Genomic DNA, 14,935 nt, shown 5'->3' on the forward strand with positions numbered 1-14,935 from the left:
GCCGCGCACCAGGCTGCACTCTCCGTCCGGAGCAAGGGATCTCCGCCGGGGACAGAACTCCAGAACCGCAGGCCCAGGCCAGAGACCCAGAGGCGCAGGAGCCGAGACTAGCCCCGCCCCCGCTGACTTCTGGGTCGGGCTGGCAGGGTTTGGGCGTGGCCGGCGAGCTGGAATTGGCCGGGATCAAAGGGCGGAAAGCGGGCCTCCGCCCTCGCCCACTGAGACAGGAATCCGTGGCCCCAGGGGACAGAATCTTCAACCACATTCCAGGTGCCCGGGGCCTAGCACGGCAAGGGCGGGGCGGGGCTGGAGAGACAAACTGGCTTCACGGAGCGGGCGGGCGGGCGAGCGAGCGAGCGAGCGAGCGAGCGTGGGAACGGCCGTGCTACCAGCGCTCAGCCCCAGCTGCCTGGGAGGCGGGCGGCCTTTGCCAGGCCCAGCCCGCGCCTGGCCCCTTCTGGTTGCTCTGGATGGCATGAAGCAGGAGGGCCAGAGGGGTCTCCACATCGCCAGGCCACTGTAGGGAGACCTTGAAGTGACAGGCGTTCCTGGGCTCGCTCGCAGGGCTACCACGGGGAGGAGGGTTCTGTTTGGTGGGCATTCTGCGGTTGCACGGACACAGGACCCTGGCACACTGGGGCCCTCTCAGAAGCGCCCACAGCCCACAAAAACTTGTTGACAGCACGGAGGTTATTCCACGAAGCAGCTTCCCTACAGCCCAGAGGCACCCGAGAGGGTCTTCTAGTAGTCTGTCTTGTGAGCCCTCCCCTGACCCATAGGCACGTGCCTGAGACAGCAGACGGAAGCCCCTGTGCTAGGTGAGGGTAGACCCCTAGTCCCAGGGCCCAAGTGTGGCTTCCCACAGTCTCCATCTCCTCCTCCACCAACACCACCACCAACACCAGCACCATTTTACAGGTAGGAAACAGGTCCAGGAGAGGTCAATGATGCTCTCCTGGTTCAAGCAGGTTCAAGGTGGACTTGGGAAAATCTTAAGAGACCCAACTCTCCCACTCCTAAGAGTGTGGACCGGGGCTGTCCCAGTCTCTGGCACGTGTCCACAGTGGAGTGGGATCGCAGTACTACCTCTCTGAGTAGTCTTGAAGCCCTGCTGAGCTCAGGAGCCCTCTCCCAATCTAGGGACATGGTGCCCAACCTTGCCTCTGGAGCTGGGCGCCCCCTGGTGGCCACAGTGTTGACTTGGGCTTTAGGCTAGCTGTCCCCGGCTCTTGCCCACGTGCCAGAGGAGGCTGGCTAACGGCTCCACTGGGGCAGTGTGGTCAGTTTGAACCTTCGGGTGACCATGCTGCAGGAGGCGTGGGTCAGCCTGAGGTCTTTGGTCCTGGAGACTTCACTAATCATGTCACCAAACTTGGGAGAGCCACACTGACCTGGTTTAGGGATTCTGGGATTGGACATCTATAGTCATGGTTTGGACACTTAGGACAAGGCTTTGGTGGATGGATGAATGAGTGTATGTGTGCGTTTGCCCAACTTTGTCCACACTCTCAGCTGGACAGTCTCTTGCTCTCAGAGCCCAGAGCTGATATGATAGAGCAACTGTGCAGGTGCTGAGGGGCTAGGAGAGGTGTGAGGTGTCCCCCACCTTAGGTTTGCTTCCAGAAACTGTGACTGTGACACATTTTTCAGGCACTATTCCAGATCTAGGAACCGTCCTGACATGGAAATAAAACCGTTTGCACAGACAGGGAGACGGAGGCACAGATAAAGTGGTAAAGTGTCCATGGTAGCTGCCATTCAAACCCAGAGCCTCGAGGTAAGAACTGGGCTGGAACTGCTCCATGGCTTTCTCTAGTGACCCCCACCTGGCATCTTGGCATAGATGGATGCCTGCTCAGTGAGTGCGGGATTCTGAGGAGGCTGGCCCAGGGGAAGGAAAGAGGTTTGTGTGCATCTCCTCAGGGGAGCCCACCGCCTTCTAATCCCTTCCTTAAGCCAGCAGGCCTAGGGCAGGAGTTGCAGAGGCCACCCCCCCACACACACACCATTCAAGACACCTATGCCACATGCTCACAGGGTCTCCAATGAGTCCAGCGGCTTGACAGGCAGAGCCGGATTCCCGGGGGGGGGGGACGACGGAGAGCGGGTCCCTTGACAAGTCAATCTGGACCCTCACCTCTTCTTGATCTTGTCCTGCCCTCCCCTTGCTGCAGACCAATGAGACTGGACTCATTCGGTCTGCAAGGTCACGAAGAACTCCTTTCCGTGCGAAACCCTATGTTGGGAGGGGTGCGTCTGGGTGAGAATGTGTTACACCTGGACTTCCGAATCTGCGAATTGGAAGCAATAGCAATCCGTACTTCGTCGGGTTATTGTGCAAATTACAACGTGGGCAAAGGCTTTGTGCGCTCGTGGCGGCGCTGCCCGGATTCCTGGCCGCGGTCCGCCCAGAGCGCGCGCGCGCGCAGGAACCGCAGGAAGCCAGAGCGGGTCACGCAGGTTCGCTCCAGACAGCCAGCGAAGGCGGGGGCGAGGCTCTGCCCCTACCTGCCGAGGCTCGCTCCAGGGATGCGGACTCCCCCGCTGCCGCCTCGGCAGGCCCCGGCGCGCTCCACTCCCCGCGGGGTGTGGGTGGGAGCGGGCTCTGGCCCCAGGCTGCCAGACAACCGCCAACAGCTTGCCCAGGGGGCGGAGGAGGCGGGGGAGGTCCGAAGCCCGGGGACGTGATGCGTGTGGAGCAGGGAGGAAGTGCGGGAGGGTCGGGAGCGGACCGTGACATTCCCTGGGAGAGGGGACTGGACTGTAAGCTCCAGCAAAGGGTGGCATGGGGCGTGAGGGTGTGTTAAAGTCACTCTGGATCCGGGCCAGAAGGGGCAGCAAGTTTCAGCATCCCGGATGGGAAAGAAAGTGTCCCGGACAGCGAAAGCCGGGCGAGCCCTTTTTATCTGCAAGAACAATCTCTTATCCAGGTCTGCGAGTGTCTGGCGGGGGTGCGATGCTTTGGGGACTTACAGATGTTGTGATCCTACGGAAGAGTTGATGGAGGGGGACAGACGGGAACCCTAGAAGCTGGGTGAGCAGGGGTGGGGGTGGGGGTGGGCACAGCCCGCTTCCAGCCCACACAAAAGTGCTCCCCTTACCTCCCTTCCTGAGTCCGGCACAGGTTTGGCAAAGGAGACTGGAGCCAAGCAGGAATCCAGGACTAGTCTATGCTATGCGCAGGTGCAAGGACTGTGGCAACCACCAGGTGGCAGGTCGGCAGGCCACGGTTGGAAATCTAAACAGATTAAGTTTTAGGTCTGTCTGTCCTTCTGCACTGCACCACCTCTTCCGGGTGGCAGCCTCTTGGGGTCACAAATGAGGACGAAGAGCGCGCTCTGTGGCCAAGGAGCTTCTCAGAGTTGGTGAAGCTGTGTGGCGGGCTAGGAGGGCATTTGTCACCAGGCTGGACTAGGCCGGGAAGACCTTTCTTCTTCACTGCCTAAAGTTCAAGCAGTTCGTTCAGAATGTTTCAACCCAAGGCTTCAAGACTGAGATCAGAGTGCCCTTGGCAGAGTCTCCTGGAATCACCTTCCAAGCGTGTCATGTTGGGAGTCAAGGGAAGCAGAGAGACAATGAGTCAGTCAGTCCTGCACCCACCAGACCGATGGTGGTGTTGTGGTGGACTTGGAGAGACTGAGTGGCTAGAGGAAGCAGAGATGAGACTACAATGGATCAACAGAGCCTCCAGGGAGTGCTGGTGTTAGTGCTGGCCAACAAGCAGGACTTGGTAGAGAAAAGGCCGTCTGCCCACAAGCTGGCTGTAAGCATTTCCATGGTTAGGATGGGATGGACAGGGATGGATTATGGCGCTTGGGAGCCAAAGAATACTGAATGTTACAGCTCAGACGGAAAGGTATCCTGGCACTCTGGAGCCAAGGAATGCCACAGGTCACAATAAGCATAGCAGCTCACAGCCCTGCTACAGGGGAAGGCTTCACCAGTGTATCAGCTCTGCTGGGCAGGAGAGGGTTTCCCCTGGCGAAGTTGTTACAGTTTGGCTCCAGTGTCCCCCAGAGAGCAGAGTGTAACAACTCTGCTTAGCCAGGGGAAGGTTTCCCCAGCAAAAAGTGTTACAGCCCTGCTTTGTCCCGGGTCATCTCTGCTCCAGGGAAAGAAGGTCTTCACCCAAACTCATTCAAGAGATTTATTGGGAGGGAAGAATCCAGGAGAGTGGCTGCCTTCTGCCAAGGTGCAGCCAGAACACTCTCAAGCTGAACACAGTGTTTATATAGGGATTCTTAATGGGTGGAGTTTTTCCAGGGTGGGGATTGGTCAAATTTTAATTCCTGAGTTTAGGATGGCTAGATCTTCTCAGGGATTGGTTGGTTTTCTGAACAGGTTTAGGGTCAGATTCGGTTCTGGTTTCAGGGCCAAAGTGTATTTCTTTCACTGGTCCTTTTTAGCTTTTTGGCTCTAGTTTTAGGGCCAGGGTGTATTTCTTTCACTGTCTCTGATTCCAGGGACAAAGTGTGTTTCTTTGGCACTGGTTTCAGGGTCAGGGAGTATTTCTTTGGTTCTGGTTGTGGGGCCAAAGTGTGTTTCTTTGGTTCTGCTCGGGGTGTGTTTCTTTGGCTAGTCCCCTTTTCCCTATATCCCCCCCCCCCCGTGCTCACTAATGTCCAGGGCTGCAGGGCTGCAGGGCTGCAGGGCTGTGGTGGGCTGAAACTTGGAGCACCTGTGTGAGAACATGCTTAAGAGGAAGAAGGCAAGAGCAATGGTGACCCTGGGACCCTACGTACCTACTGGGGTCAGTTCACGTGGACAAGCAGGCAGGGGCTGTGACCTCGCAGCCTAAGTGGTGGGCCTGTCCACCTGAAGGAACTGAGGAATAGGGCTTCCTGTGTGGGTGTCACACGAGGGTTGGGAGGGAAATGAGTCCTCGAAGTTCTCCACCTTCCCCTCCCGGATTTAGGAGCTACTAACCAAGGGATGTCACTGCAAATGCTCACTCTCCCTCCTCCCTGTTCCTCCTTTTTCTCCTCTGGTGTTTTGTTTGGATTTTTGTTTGTTTGTTTGTTTTCCAGGATTTGGAGAAGGTGTGTGGTAAGTTGCTCAGAAGCCAGGCATGGTGACTCATGGCTTTAGTTCCAGGATTAGGGAGGCAGAGGCAGGAAGAGCTCTGTGAGTTTGAGGCCAGCCTGGTCTACACAGTGAATTCCAGGACATCCAGGGCTCTATAGTGAGACTCTGTCTTTTTTTTTTTTTTTTTTAAGTTATTTGCAGGATGAGTTTAGGGTGAATGAGAAATGTCTCCCCTTTCCCCACTGTGTAGAGGGTGGGGACCTAGGAACCCAGTCACCATAATCTTCATTTTGTGCCTGTGTGAAAGGTGCCAAGAATCCTCTGAGATTTGTAGAAATACAGGCCCCTCATATATGCCTTGTATGTCCTCTGTATTGTTGATGTTTGTTTGTGTGTTGGCACTTTCCTGTCTGTTATTAAAGTGGGATGGCCCTAGCTCTTTATATAGGCAGTGTGATGAGTGCTCCCAGGCTGCTCATCCTCCTTGTCCCCAGGAGATTGTGGCATCTGAAGAAGCTGGCAGGCCTGGACCAAAGAAGAGCTGCCCCATAGGTGGCCTGAGGAAGATGTGGCATGCATGGGGCCAGAGCTCCCTGAGCAAGAATCGGGGGTATCTCAGCCAGTCAGGGGTCTTTGTTGGCCAAACACTGAGATGCTACATTCCCCCAGCAGGGCCTGGCATGCTTCAGGAATCCCACTGAGTGTGGTCAGACAACTGTACCCAGCGGCCACTCCTATGGATGGGATGTGTGTCCTTGTTCAGGTACTAGGGCTTGTCAGGAGAGCGGACCAAGAGGTGACCCTGAAGGGATGACCCTAGGGTACAGTGACTGACTATCTCCCAGTACCAATGGGAAAAAGGTTTGAACAAGTGTCCAGTTACTTCTAGCTGCCTTCCTGTCCTTATGGGGCACATGAGCCAGGAGCTCTGAGAAGCCCCAGGGGCCTAGAACATGTCACTGTGACCTGGAAGACTTCCTGGTTGATGTTTCTGGTGTCTCTGTGTCAAGAAATTATCCTAGCCTTGCATGGTGACAAATGCCTGTAATGCCAGCACTTGGGAGGTAGAAGCAGGAAGGTCCTGAGTTCAAAGCCAGCCTGGGCTGTATAGCAAGGGCCTCGCTCAAACAAGTAAACAAACAGACCCCCTCCACCCTACCTTTGGATATTTGCCATTTACTGGGGAGAGGGAAAACCAGCACACACATTTCTTCCTTCTCCATGCTGGTTTCCAAGGCTTGGCATCAAACATTAGCCAATGTGGCCTAGGTTCAAAGGAGGCTTCTCCCACCAGTGGGTGCCGTAGGCTGCCTACCTCAGCTTTCTTCAGCTAGACGGCATCCCCTGAACCTAACCACAAAGTCCTCTACGGATGGATGAAGTCACCACAGCCAATGCACTCCAGTGTGATCCTACCCGTCTTCCTGCTGCTGTTGTTGAGGGTAGTTTGGGGCAAAAGGTGTGGGAAAACAAGGCCCAGAGCCCAGAATATTGGGCAGCTGTGGTGGACATCTGGAGGGTGGTCAGGCCTTTGTCCCTGGGAAGTCCCCAGCTCCCTCCTGCCCCTCTCCCAGCTCTGCTTGCCAGAGGAATGGCAGAGTGAGAAGAGAGGGCTTGTTTGGCGCCAGACACTGGGGTTGCCTTGGGGTTTAATAAGAATAGATAGAAGGGGAGGGTGGGTGGGTGGATAGAGAGGAGGAGTGATGGATAGAGAGAGATCTGGGTGGTTAAATGAGCAAGAGAGGGAGGATAAACACTTAGGAAGATGGATGAGAGAGGGTGGATGGCAGGCTGGAGGGATGAGAGGTAAGTAGGTAGGTGGTGGAGATGGGGACAGGTGGGCTGAAGGGTGGGGCTTGTAAATGGGTAACTATAGAATGTGACTGGCAAGAGCATTCGGTCACACCGTATGACCGACCCTTTTGACATTGCTTCCTGTTTGAAAGCCCAGGCACACTCCCAGATAACCCATGAGCCAAAGCAGAGGTCTTAATAAATGTAAAGCACAGAAAACAGAATTGCAACAAACACAGTACCGACCTGTGGCCACGGCAAGACCGCAGCATTGAGAAGCAGCTCCAGACCCGTGTGTAGTGAAGACAGCGCCTTAGGGCTGGGAAGCGTGGGCTCTGGCTTAGGTCACTAGGGCTGGCACAGGGGGAGGGGTAGCAGCTGAAGGCATGCCTAGGCTCATTTACTCAGCACTAGATGCCTGGAAGGGCTTAACTGTACTATTATTCAAATTATACTTTAGTTTTTAAAAAGGAATCACATATAGGGCAAAGAAGTAGGTTAGGTCCTACTTAATGTTGTAAACAATGTTGAATGTTGAAAAACAGAGATAAAAATCAAGAGTTAAAGAAAAACTCCAAGAAAGAGGATGTAGTAAAGATTGGGGCTGTGGCTGAAGATTTAAAAGATAATAAGCCACAGTGACACAGAGGGGACTATTTATCAGATAAAGGAGTGTTATTCAGAATATGTAAAGAACTCTCAGAACTCAACAATAAACAAACAGCCCAGTGTTATGAACTAACACAGCAGCCAAGAGGTTTCAGAGGTGTCAAGCCGACGCACACGAAAACCCCGGTTATTACAGCGGCACACACACTAGAATGGCTAAGCCGTTACTAAACAAGCTGACAGACACATCACATTCAGACAAACCTGTAGCAAAAGGAATGCTCCACTGTTGCTGGGGAGACTAGGTGCGTCTGTAAAAGAACATGGAATGATTTGTCACCCCTAACTATCCAGAAATTGTGCTGAAAATCTTATAGCAGTTAATTGATCCAAGCTGGAAGTTACCTTTTCAACTGGCTGGTAGTCCAGAAGATGGAGCACGAGTGCATGAGAGAATTTGGGGTCTGTGGAACTCGTGCGGTAGGGGATACACAGCTGTTAAAGCTGTAGGCATGAGTGTTGGAGGGTGAGTTTTCTCTGTGCAAATAAAACAGTGAAAAAAAAAAAAAAACTGGCCAGTGAGATGACTTAGGCACTCACTGCCAAACCTGATGATATGTCTTCAATCCCCAGACACCACATAGTGGAAGGAGAGGACCAACTCCTGCAAGTTGTCCTCTGACCTCCCAACAAGCTCTGTGGCATGCATACACACACAATAAATAAACAAGCACAAAATTTTTTTTTAAACAAAAAGAAATCCCGAAGAAAGATATTAGTGTATACAACTGTATATCCACATTGTAGGAAGCAGTTGAAATGGATCTGGACCTAGAGAAATAGGGACTCCCAGAAGAACAGAACGCATGTCCATCAAACAGACTGAAGTAATAGCTCAAGCATTCCTGGCGCCAATTTGGGAGCTGGAAGGACCTGTTTTGTTAGCAGAAGGCTTAGCAGACAGCAATCTGCAACCTCACAGCACACTGGACTCAGAACCAAGTGTAGCCCTCTGGCAAGATGGTCCTTTGATGGAGGGCATCCCTGGAGAGGTGGTGTAGCTGGGAGGAACACCCACAGCCTGCTCAGTTGAGCACCAATTTACTCTGTCCCCAGGGAGCCAGCCGATGGAAAGAAGACAGCTTGCCTGAAGTCCCAGGGCAGTAAGTTTAGCCCAGGGTTGTGTCCTGAGCACTGTGTACACTGGAGGTCGTACTGGAGGCTTCTGTAGGTGGGTGTGCTGTGGGTTTGAGTGACAGATATGTGTCTGTCTGTGGTCCTGTGGGCATCCATCACCATCTTGATCTTGTGGGTAAGTGAAGAAACAGCTGGGGTTCTTTTCTAATGGGAGTCAGGGGGTAAGGTATGACTTTGGGTCACATGACTTATCACCAATACAGAAGGAAGTCTCAGAGCCTGACTATCTGTAGGTGAGGGGGCAGGAAGTAGAGGTGGCTCACCTGATCAGTTTTTTCCTTGGTGGACGGCATATTCCTTGCTGCCTCAAAGCCCGTGTGTCCCTGTAGTAGGGATTGCTCCATGAGCTTATGGTACAAGACTCCCAGGCTTAGAATGAGGTCTGCCCCTGTGATTGGGGGAGGGGGATGTTCTTGAATGGCAGAAAGCTCACCAACTCCAGAAGCTGCAGCGTTTGAGGTCTTGGTGACTTTAGACCGCCCCCGCTAGTTACAGGTTAGGGGATTCCATAAGACAGCAGATAAGAACCTGATGTGATCTCCAGCCTTTGGGAACTGGAGTGGCTACATCCCCAACAACCTATTTCTGGTGAGTACAGAGAGGTCACACTGCTGAGGTGCTTTTCTTTATGGGCTATCTCACTACCATGTCTACATGTCTGGGATGGCGTCATGGGTATGTGGTGTAGAGGAGACCAAACCACAGTACTACAGCAGGGCAACCCTGGGCCTTGTAGTTCCCCAACCCAGGTTATTTCTGCTTTCAGTGCAAAGGGACGGGGAGGACAGTGTCCCAGGCTTACTGGGCCTTCCCCTCTCTGTGTCCCTATGGCTGTTCTGGCCTCAACTGCCAGCCTAGGTTCCCCAGATTTGTGGATTCCCCTGGCTGGGTGTGGTAAGGAGGCAGGGCATGATGTAATCGCCGCCTGGGTCTCATCTCACTTGGGTCATCACTAGAGCCTGCTCCAAACTTTCTGCCACCCATCAACAGCTGTTGGACTTCATACCTAATACTGTGCACGTTTGGGGCACAGGCTGAACTTTGTGTGCTGGGCACTGGGCAGTATCCCAATGCTGGTCTCCACCCAATACCAGCAGCACCTCCCTTGTTATGATAAATTGTGAGAGGGACCTTGCACGTCGGGGGGTGGGGGTGGGAGGACACGATGATGAGGACACCTTGGCAGACTCCATGGTGGGCAAGGTTCACGGAGGCAGAGGGGCAAACATGCCAGGCAGACAGGGCTTAAGTGAGAACTTTATTAGAAATGGGAGGGAAGGGGAAGGAAAGAGAACAGAGGTAAAGAGACACAGAGAGGACAGAAGAGAAGAGAGAGACAGGAAAAGTCCTGTCTGCCCCAGGGGAACAGCAGGAAAGAGACAGCACAAAGAGAGGGAAAGAGAGGAGCAGCAAAGAGAGCATAAGTGGGCGGGGTCTGTTTTTTAAGGGGTCCTTTACACCTGCGGGCAGACTATGCAACCACGGAACCCTGGGCTGACCAAGGTACTGCCCGAGTGCATTCTGCCAGGTGACAGGGCCAGCTTAATGCCTGAATCCTTACATCCCTAGTTGTATCTCCAGAGATGCGATGTGTTCGCTTGGCAGTGGTGATGGTGGTCACCCCATACCAGGTGAAGGCCATCAGCTGTGCTCTCTGGAGAGGCTTGGGTGGATTTGGTGTGGGGGGACGTTGGGAAGTTCCCAGGGCATAGAGAGACCAGCTGAAGGTCTGGCTGCCTCTGCCTCCAGTTTCTGAGTTCCAGTCTGCCTCAGGCCTTTGAGGTGGCTGACAGCCAGATGACACAGAAACTGGCTGGATCACTCCACTGACAGAGAGATGCTGAAGGCTTTCTCTGTGTGCTTATCTCCAGGTGGCTTGGAATTGGGTAAACAGGAGTGGGCGCACACACCAGTGTGTACTTCTGCATTTCAGTACCGACTCCCTGCATTTCAGTACCGACAGCTGACTCATGGGAAAGACCCTTGGAGCATGCAGTCCCGACATCTGGGGTTGGCCTTTGAGTCAGGGTTCATCCTCCCTCAGGAAACCTTTAGGGTAAATGTGGACAGTTCCTGGAAACTGCCAAGAACAGATCTGGGGGCTGAGGGTATCCACCAAGGGGCTGAGGGGCTAGAATACAGAGGCCAGGGAGAGATGGACTGTGGTGGAAAGTCAGTGGTCTTTCCAGGGGAGGAAAGAGTCTTTCTTGACCTGGCACATAGTAGGTCATCACTGATCAGGCCTCTCCTGCAACCTTGGAGTCAGGTCGTTGAAAGGTGCTCTACCTCACTCCTCCCTGAGTCCAGGGAGCTGGTCCTGCAAGGTGTCTACTTGCTGCAAACAGCTTCCGGTCTCAGGCTGGGGTACTACAGAGTGCCCCAAAGACTGTTTGCAGGGGCGTCCCTGCTGCTACTCCTCCTTGCAGAGAGTATCAAGGATGGCTAGGAGTGGTGAACAGATGGAACCGGGGAGTGGAGAAGACTCACATGAGGGGACCACAGAGACAGGGCTCTCTCTAGTCCTGAAGGGGGCTTAGGTTTCCCAGACCCTCCCTGTTGCCTCCAGTCCTCCCAATGGCTTGTATCTAACAGACGGGAGCTGAGATCCAGAGCTATGGGCTCTGGGCCGTAAGTGACTGTTACCCCCAGTTCTCAGGGGCAGGCTGACTCCCTCACGAAGCAGAGAAAAGGAGAAAGCCAAGAGCAGAGCCCAGGAGAGGCATGGACACAGGGCTTTCTCAGGTGAGGTGACAATAGATGTCTGAGGTCAAGTGTGATGGGGTGTAAGGGGAGAGCGCAGGTGCCAGGCAGGGCTGGGCCCGAGGCTGGGGTATGTCCTTCCTGTCCCAGCTAAGATCCAGTTGTGCCCCAGCCTCCACGGTTGCTTATAGCCAGCCCTGGCTTGGCAGGAGTTGGGGTAGGTTCTGACTGGGCCAACCTGGAATCTTCCTGGCTTATTTCCAAAGGTAGAGATGGAATGTTTCTGATTCCCGCGCTGAGGAGGGTAGCTGGTCAGGGCCGGTTCCGGCACCCAGCTCCAGCTGTCCTTCTGAGTGCCCCTGGCTCTCCAGCCTGCCTTGGAGCTCCTTGTACCCCTCAGACCACTTCCCTGGGAGAGTGTGTGCTTGGGTGCAGGCATTAGGGTTCCTGTACCTCTCTGGCCTTTTGGTAACTCCATGCCCTTGGCTGCTCCTCGGGCCCCTATCCATTGATCCCTTAACCACCACTCTGTTGAGGAGGCAGCAGAGACCTGCTGAGTGATTCCAGCCAGCTCAAAGGGGAGGGGCCTTACTGTCCCCTCCTCCCTCCCTTCCTGACACAGCTTTCAAGGCCAGAACACACATAGCTGTCTCTGATCATGAGATAAAGACCTGGGGTTGGTTTCTGGGGGTTTTGGAAGCTACCAGGTCAGCACTGGCAAGAAAACCCCTATGGGTTAGGTGTAGCTAACAGAGTTTGCAGGGATAGAGCAGCCTGGGCCGACCTGGGACACTGGAAAGTTGTCAAACGCACAGTGGCTTGTGTTTCATACTTGGAGTGTGCGCCTCTTGAAGGAACCAGGGTGTTGAGGACTGGCAAGCCCTTGGGGTTGACATTTCTCTGAAGCGCCTTTGCTTCCCCTTCCTCTTCTGTTTTGGGCGGGTCCCTTCAACACTTCCCTTGCTGAGATAGGAGGCCTCTTGCCCTTTTGTGTATGAGAGGGCGGATACCATAGAAAACTGTTTCCCTTTGCCCCTTGGCATCAGTAAGACCCAAAGGAGGGAAAGTCAAGGGCAGAACTGTTCTCAGAGGGGCAGATGATGCCAAGAGCAAGGCAGAGGAGCTAAGGCTGGACCCTGAGAACTCCTAGCTCTAGCTGTGGTATCAGGTGCCCTGTTAACTCACGCCAAAACCCCAAAGGCAGCCAGGTTTCTGGAGACAGATGAACACGATGACAGACCTAAAGAGATAGACAATGTGATCACCAGCACAGAGGCAGCTTGTCAAACGCAGGGCAACTTTAGTGTCCTCAAGAATAACCCCAGTTACTGGCACTGGCTGCACTTGCAGAGGACCTGGGCCCGATTCCCAGCACCCACATGGTGACTCACAGCCTTCTAAACTCCAGTTCCCGGGAGATTCATCTGTCACTTCAGTTCCAGAAGACCCAATGCCCTCTTCTGGCTTCTGTGGGTATCAGGCATGCACATGGAACACAGAAAGACATGAAAGCAAAACACCCGCATGAAGAGGGGGAGGAGGAGGCTTTTTGACAAGATTATACCAAGGAAGTAAAAGTCCATAAATCCTGCACTTCTGTTAGAGTCTGTCCTGGATGATTTTATGTCAACTTGACTCCAGTTGGAGTCATCTGAAAGGAAGGAACCTCAGCTGAGAAAATGCTGCCATGAGATCCAGCTATTAGGCAATTTTTTAATTAGTGACTGACAGGGGGTGGGGGTCCAGGCCATTGTGGGTGGTACCATTCCTGGGCTGGTGGTCCTGGGTTCTATAAATAAGCAGGCTGAACAAGCCAGTAAGCAGCACCCCTCTGTGGCCTCTGCATCAGCTCCTGCCTCCAGGATCCTGCCCTGCTTGAGTTCCTGTCCTGACTTCCTTCAGTGACAGACTACAATGCGGAAGTGTAAGCCAAATAAACCCTTTCTTCCCCTGCTACCTTTTTTGGTCATGGTGTTTCATCACAGTAATAGAAACTCTAACAAAGACAGAGGTCTCGGTGGAGGTGTCGTCCATGTGTCCATTCATCTTGTGGTGGAACGATATCCAGCCTTAAGGAAGAAGCGATCAGATCCCTGCTGTACCTGGGTGAATCCAGACGACACTGGAATGAACAGCATAAGCAAGGCCCACAGGATAGATCGTGTCTGATGCTACTGATACTGAGGTCCCCAGATGGTGACCTTTGTAGACTAAGAAGGTATAATGATGGTGGCCACAACTGGGTAGACTGGTGTCTTAGTCAGGGTTTCTTTCTTTTTTTTTTAATGATTTTATTTATTTATTATGTATACAACATTCTGCTTCCATGTATATCTGCACACCAGAAGAGGGCACCAGGTCTCATAATGGATGGTTGTGAGCCACCATGTGGTTGCTGGGAATTGAACTCAGGACCTCTGGAAGAGCAGTCAGTGCTCTTAACCTCTGAGCCATCTCTCCAGCCCTTAGTCGGGGTTTCTATCGCTGTGAAGAGACTTATGACTACAGCAACTCTTTTAATTTATTATTATTATTATTATTATTATTATTATTATTATTATTATTATTAGTTTTTCGAGACAGGGTTTCTTTGTGGCTTTGGAGGCTATCCTGGAACTTGCGCTGTAGACCAGGCTGGTCTGGAACTCACACAGATCCACCTGCCTCTGCCTCCCGAGTGCTGGGATTAAAGGCGTGAGCCACCAACGCCCACCTCACAGCAACTCTTATAAAGAAAACATTTAATTGGGGTGGTTTGCTTACAGTTTCAGAGGTTTAGTCCACTATTATCATGGCGGGGGCATGGTGTGTGCAGTCAGACATGGTGCTGGAGGAGTAGCTGAGAGTCCTACATCTTGCAGGCAACAGGAAGTCAGCTGAGACACCGGGCAGACACCACGGTAGTGACACTTCCTCCAACAAGGCCATATCCACTCCATCAAAGTCATACCTCCTAGTAGTGCCACCCCCTATGAGATTATGGGGACCAATTACATTCAAACCACCACAGCTGGTTTTATTGAACGTGGACTTTCAGCTTTACAAGGTGAAAAGGTTCTGGAGATACAGTGGATACCGGGAAGTGATCATTGAAGAGTGTTAAAAGGGGCCAGGCAGTGGTGGCGCACGCCTTTAACCCCAGCACTCAGGAGGCAGAGGCAGAGTCAGGAAGATCTCTCTGTGAGTTTGAGACTGGCCTGGTCTACAGAATGAGTTCCAGTACAGCCAGGGCTACACAGAGAAACCCTGTCTCAAAAAAGAAAGAGGAGTGGTCCAATGGACATTTTGAAATGAACTTCCTGTGTGGTCTGCCGTGCTGAGACCTCTGGGGCAGGGAAGCAAGAGCACAGTTCGTGAAGCTCACAAGAATTAGTAAAACACGAGAAGGATGCTGATGGCCACCTACAGCATCAGGACAGCTGCCACTCCTTGAGGTGAGCTGAAGGTGGAGCTCCCAGGAGGGCTGATCAGGTCTCAGGAGGACAGGTCCACTTGTGCCTCAGCCACCAAACCCAGTTGCCCTCCAGGGAGGGGTCTGGTATGGGGCACAGTGGTGTTATGGTCAGGGGCTCAGGGGCTGCGGGGAGACCTTGCTTGTGCCCTAGATTCC

At 53.2% G+C, this 14,935-nt stretch overlaps 1 protein-coding gene across 9 annotated transcripts in view; it reads left to right on the forward strand.

Annotated features, from left to right (window-relative positions):
• Positions 1-108: 108 nt before the first annotated feature.
• Gpr132 (G protein-coupled receptor 132) overlaps positions 109-14,935 on the forward strand; it is a 26,423-nt gene continuing 11,596 nt past the window's right edge. For 3 of the 9 annotated variants that reach the window (XR_004770255.1, XR_004770253.1, XR_004770254.1), the window contains exon 1: positions 14,049-14,935. This exon is cut by the window's right edge and continues 1,126 nt beyond it. Coding sequence is in view for 3 of the 9 variants with exons in the window: in XM_027416656.2 (XP_027272457.1) it covers positions 3,671-3,763 (93 nt within the window). In the remaining 6 variants the exon portion in view is untranslated. Of the gene's footprint in view, positions 271-368; positions 1,778-3,080; positions 3,764-13,237; positions 13,544-14,048 lie in introns of those variants that run through there. The other 6 variants (XM_035445510.1, XM_027416659.2, XR_003485555.2 and 3 more) reach the window with 6 other exon arrangements.

This window comes from Cricetulus griseus, chromosome 5 (assembly GCF_003668045.3).
Source record: "Cricetulus griseus strain 17A/GY chromosome 5, alternate assembly CriGri-PICRH-1.0, whole genome shotgun sequence".
Lineage (NCBI taxonomy): Eukaryota > Metazoa > Chordata > Mammalia > Rodentia > Cricetidae > Cricetulus > Cricetulus griseus.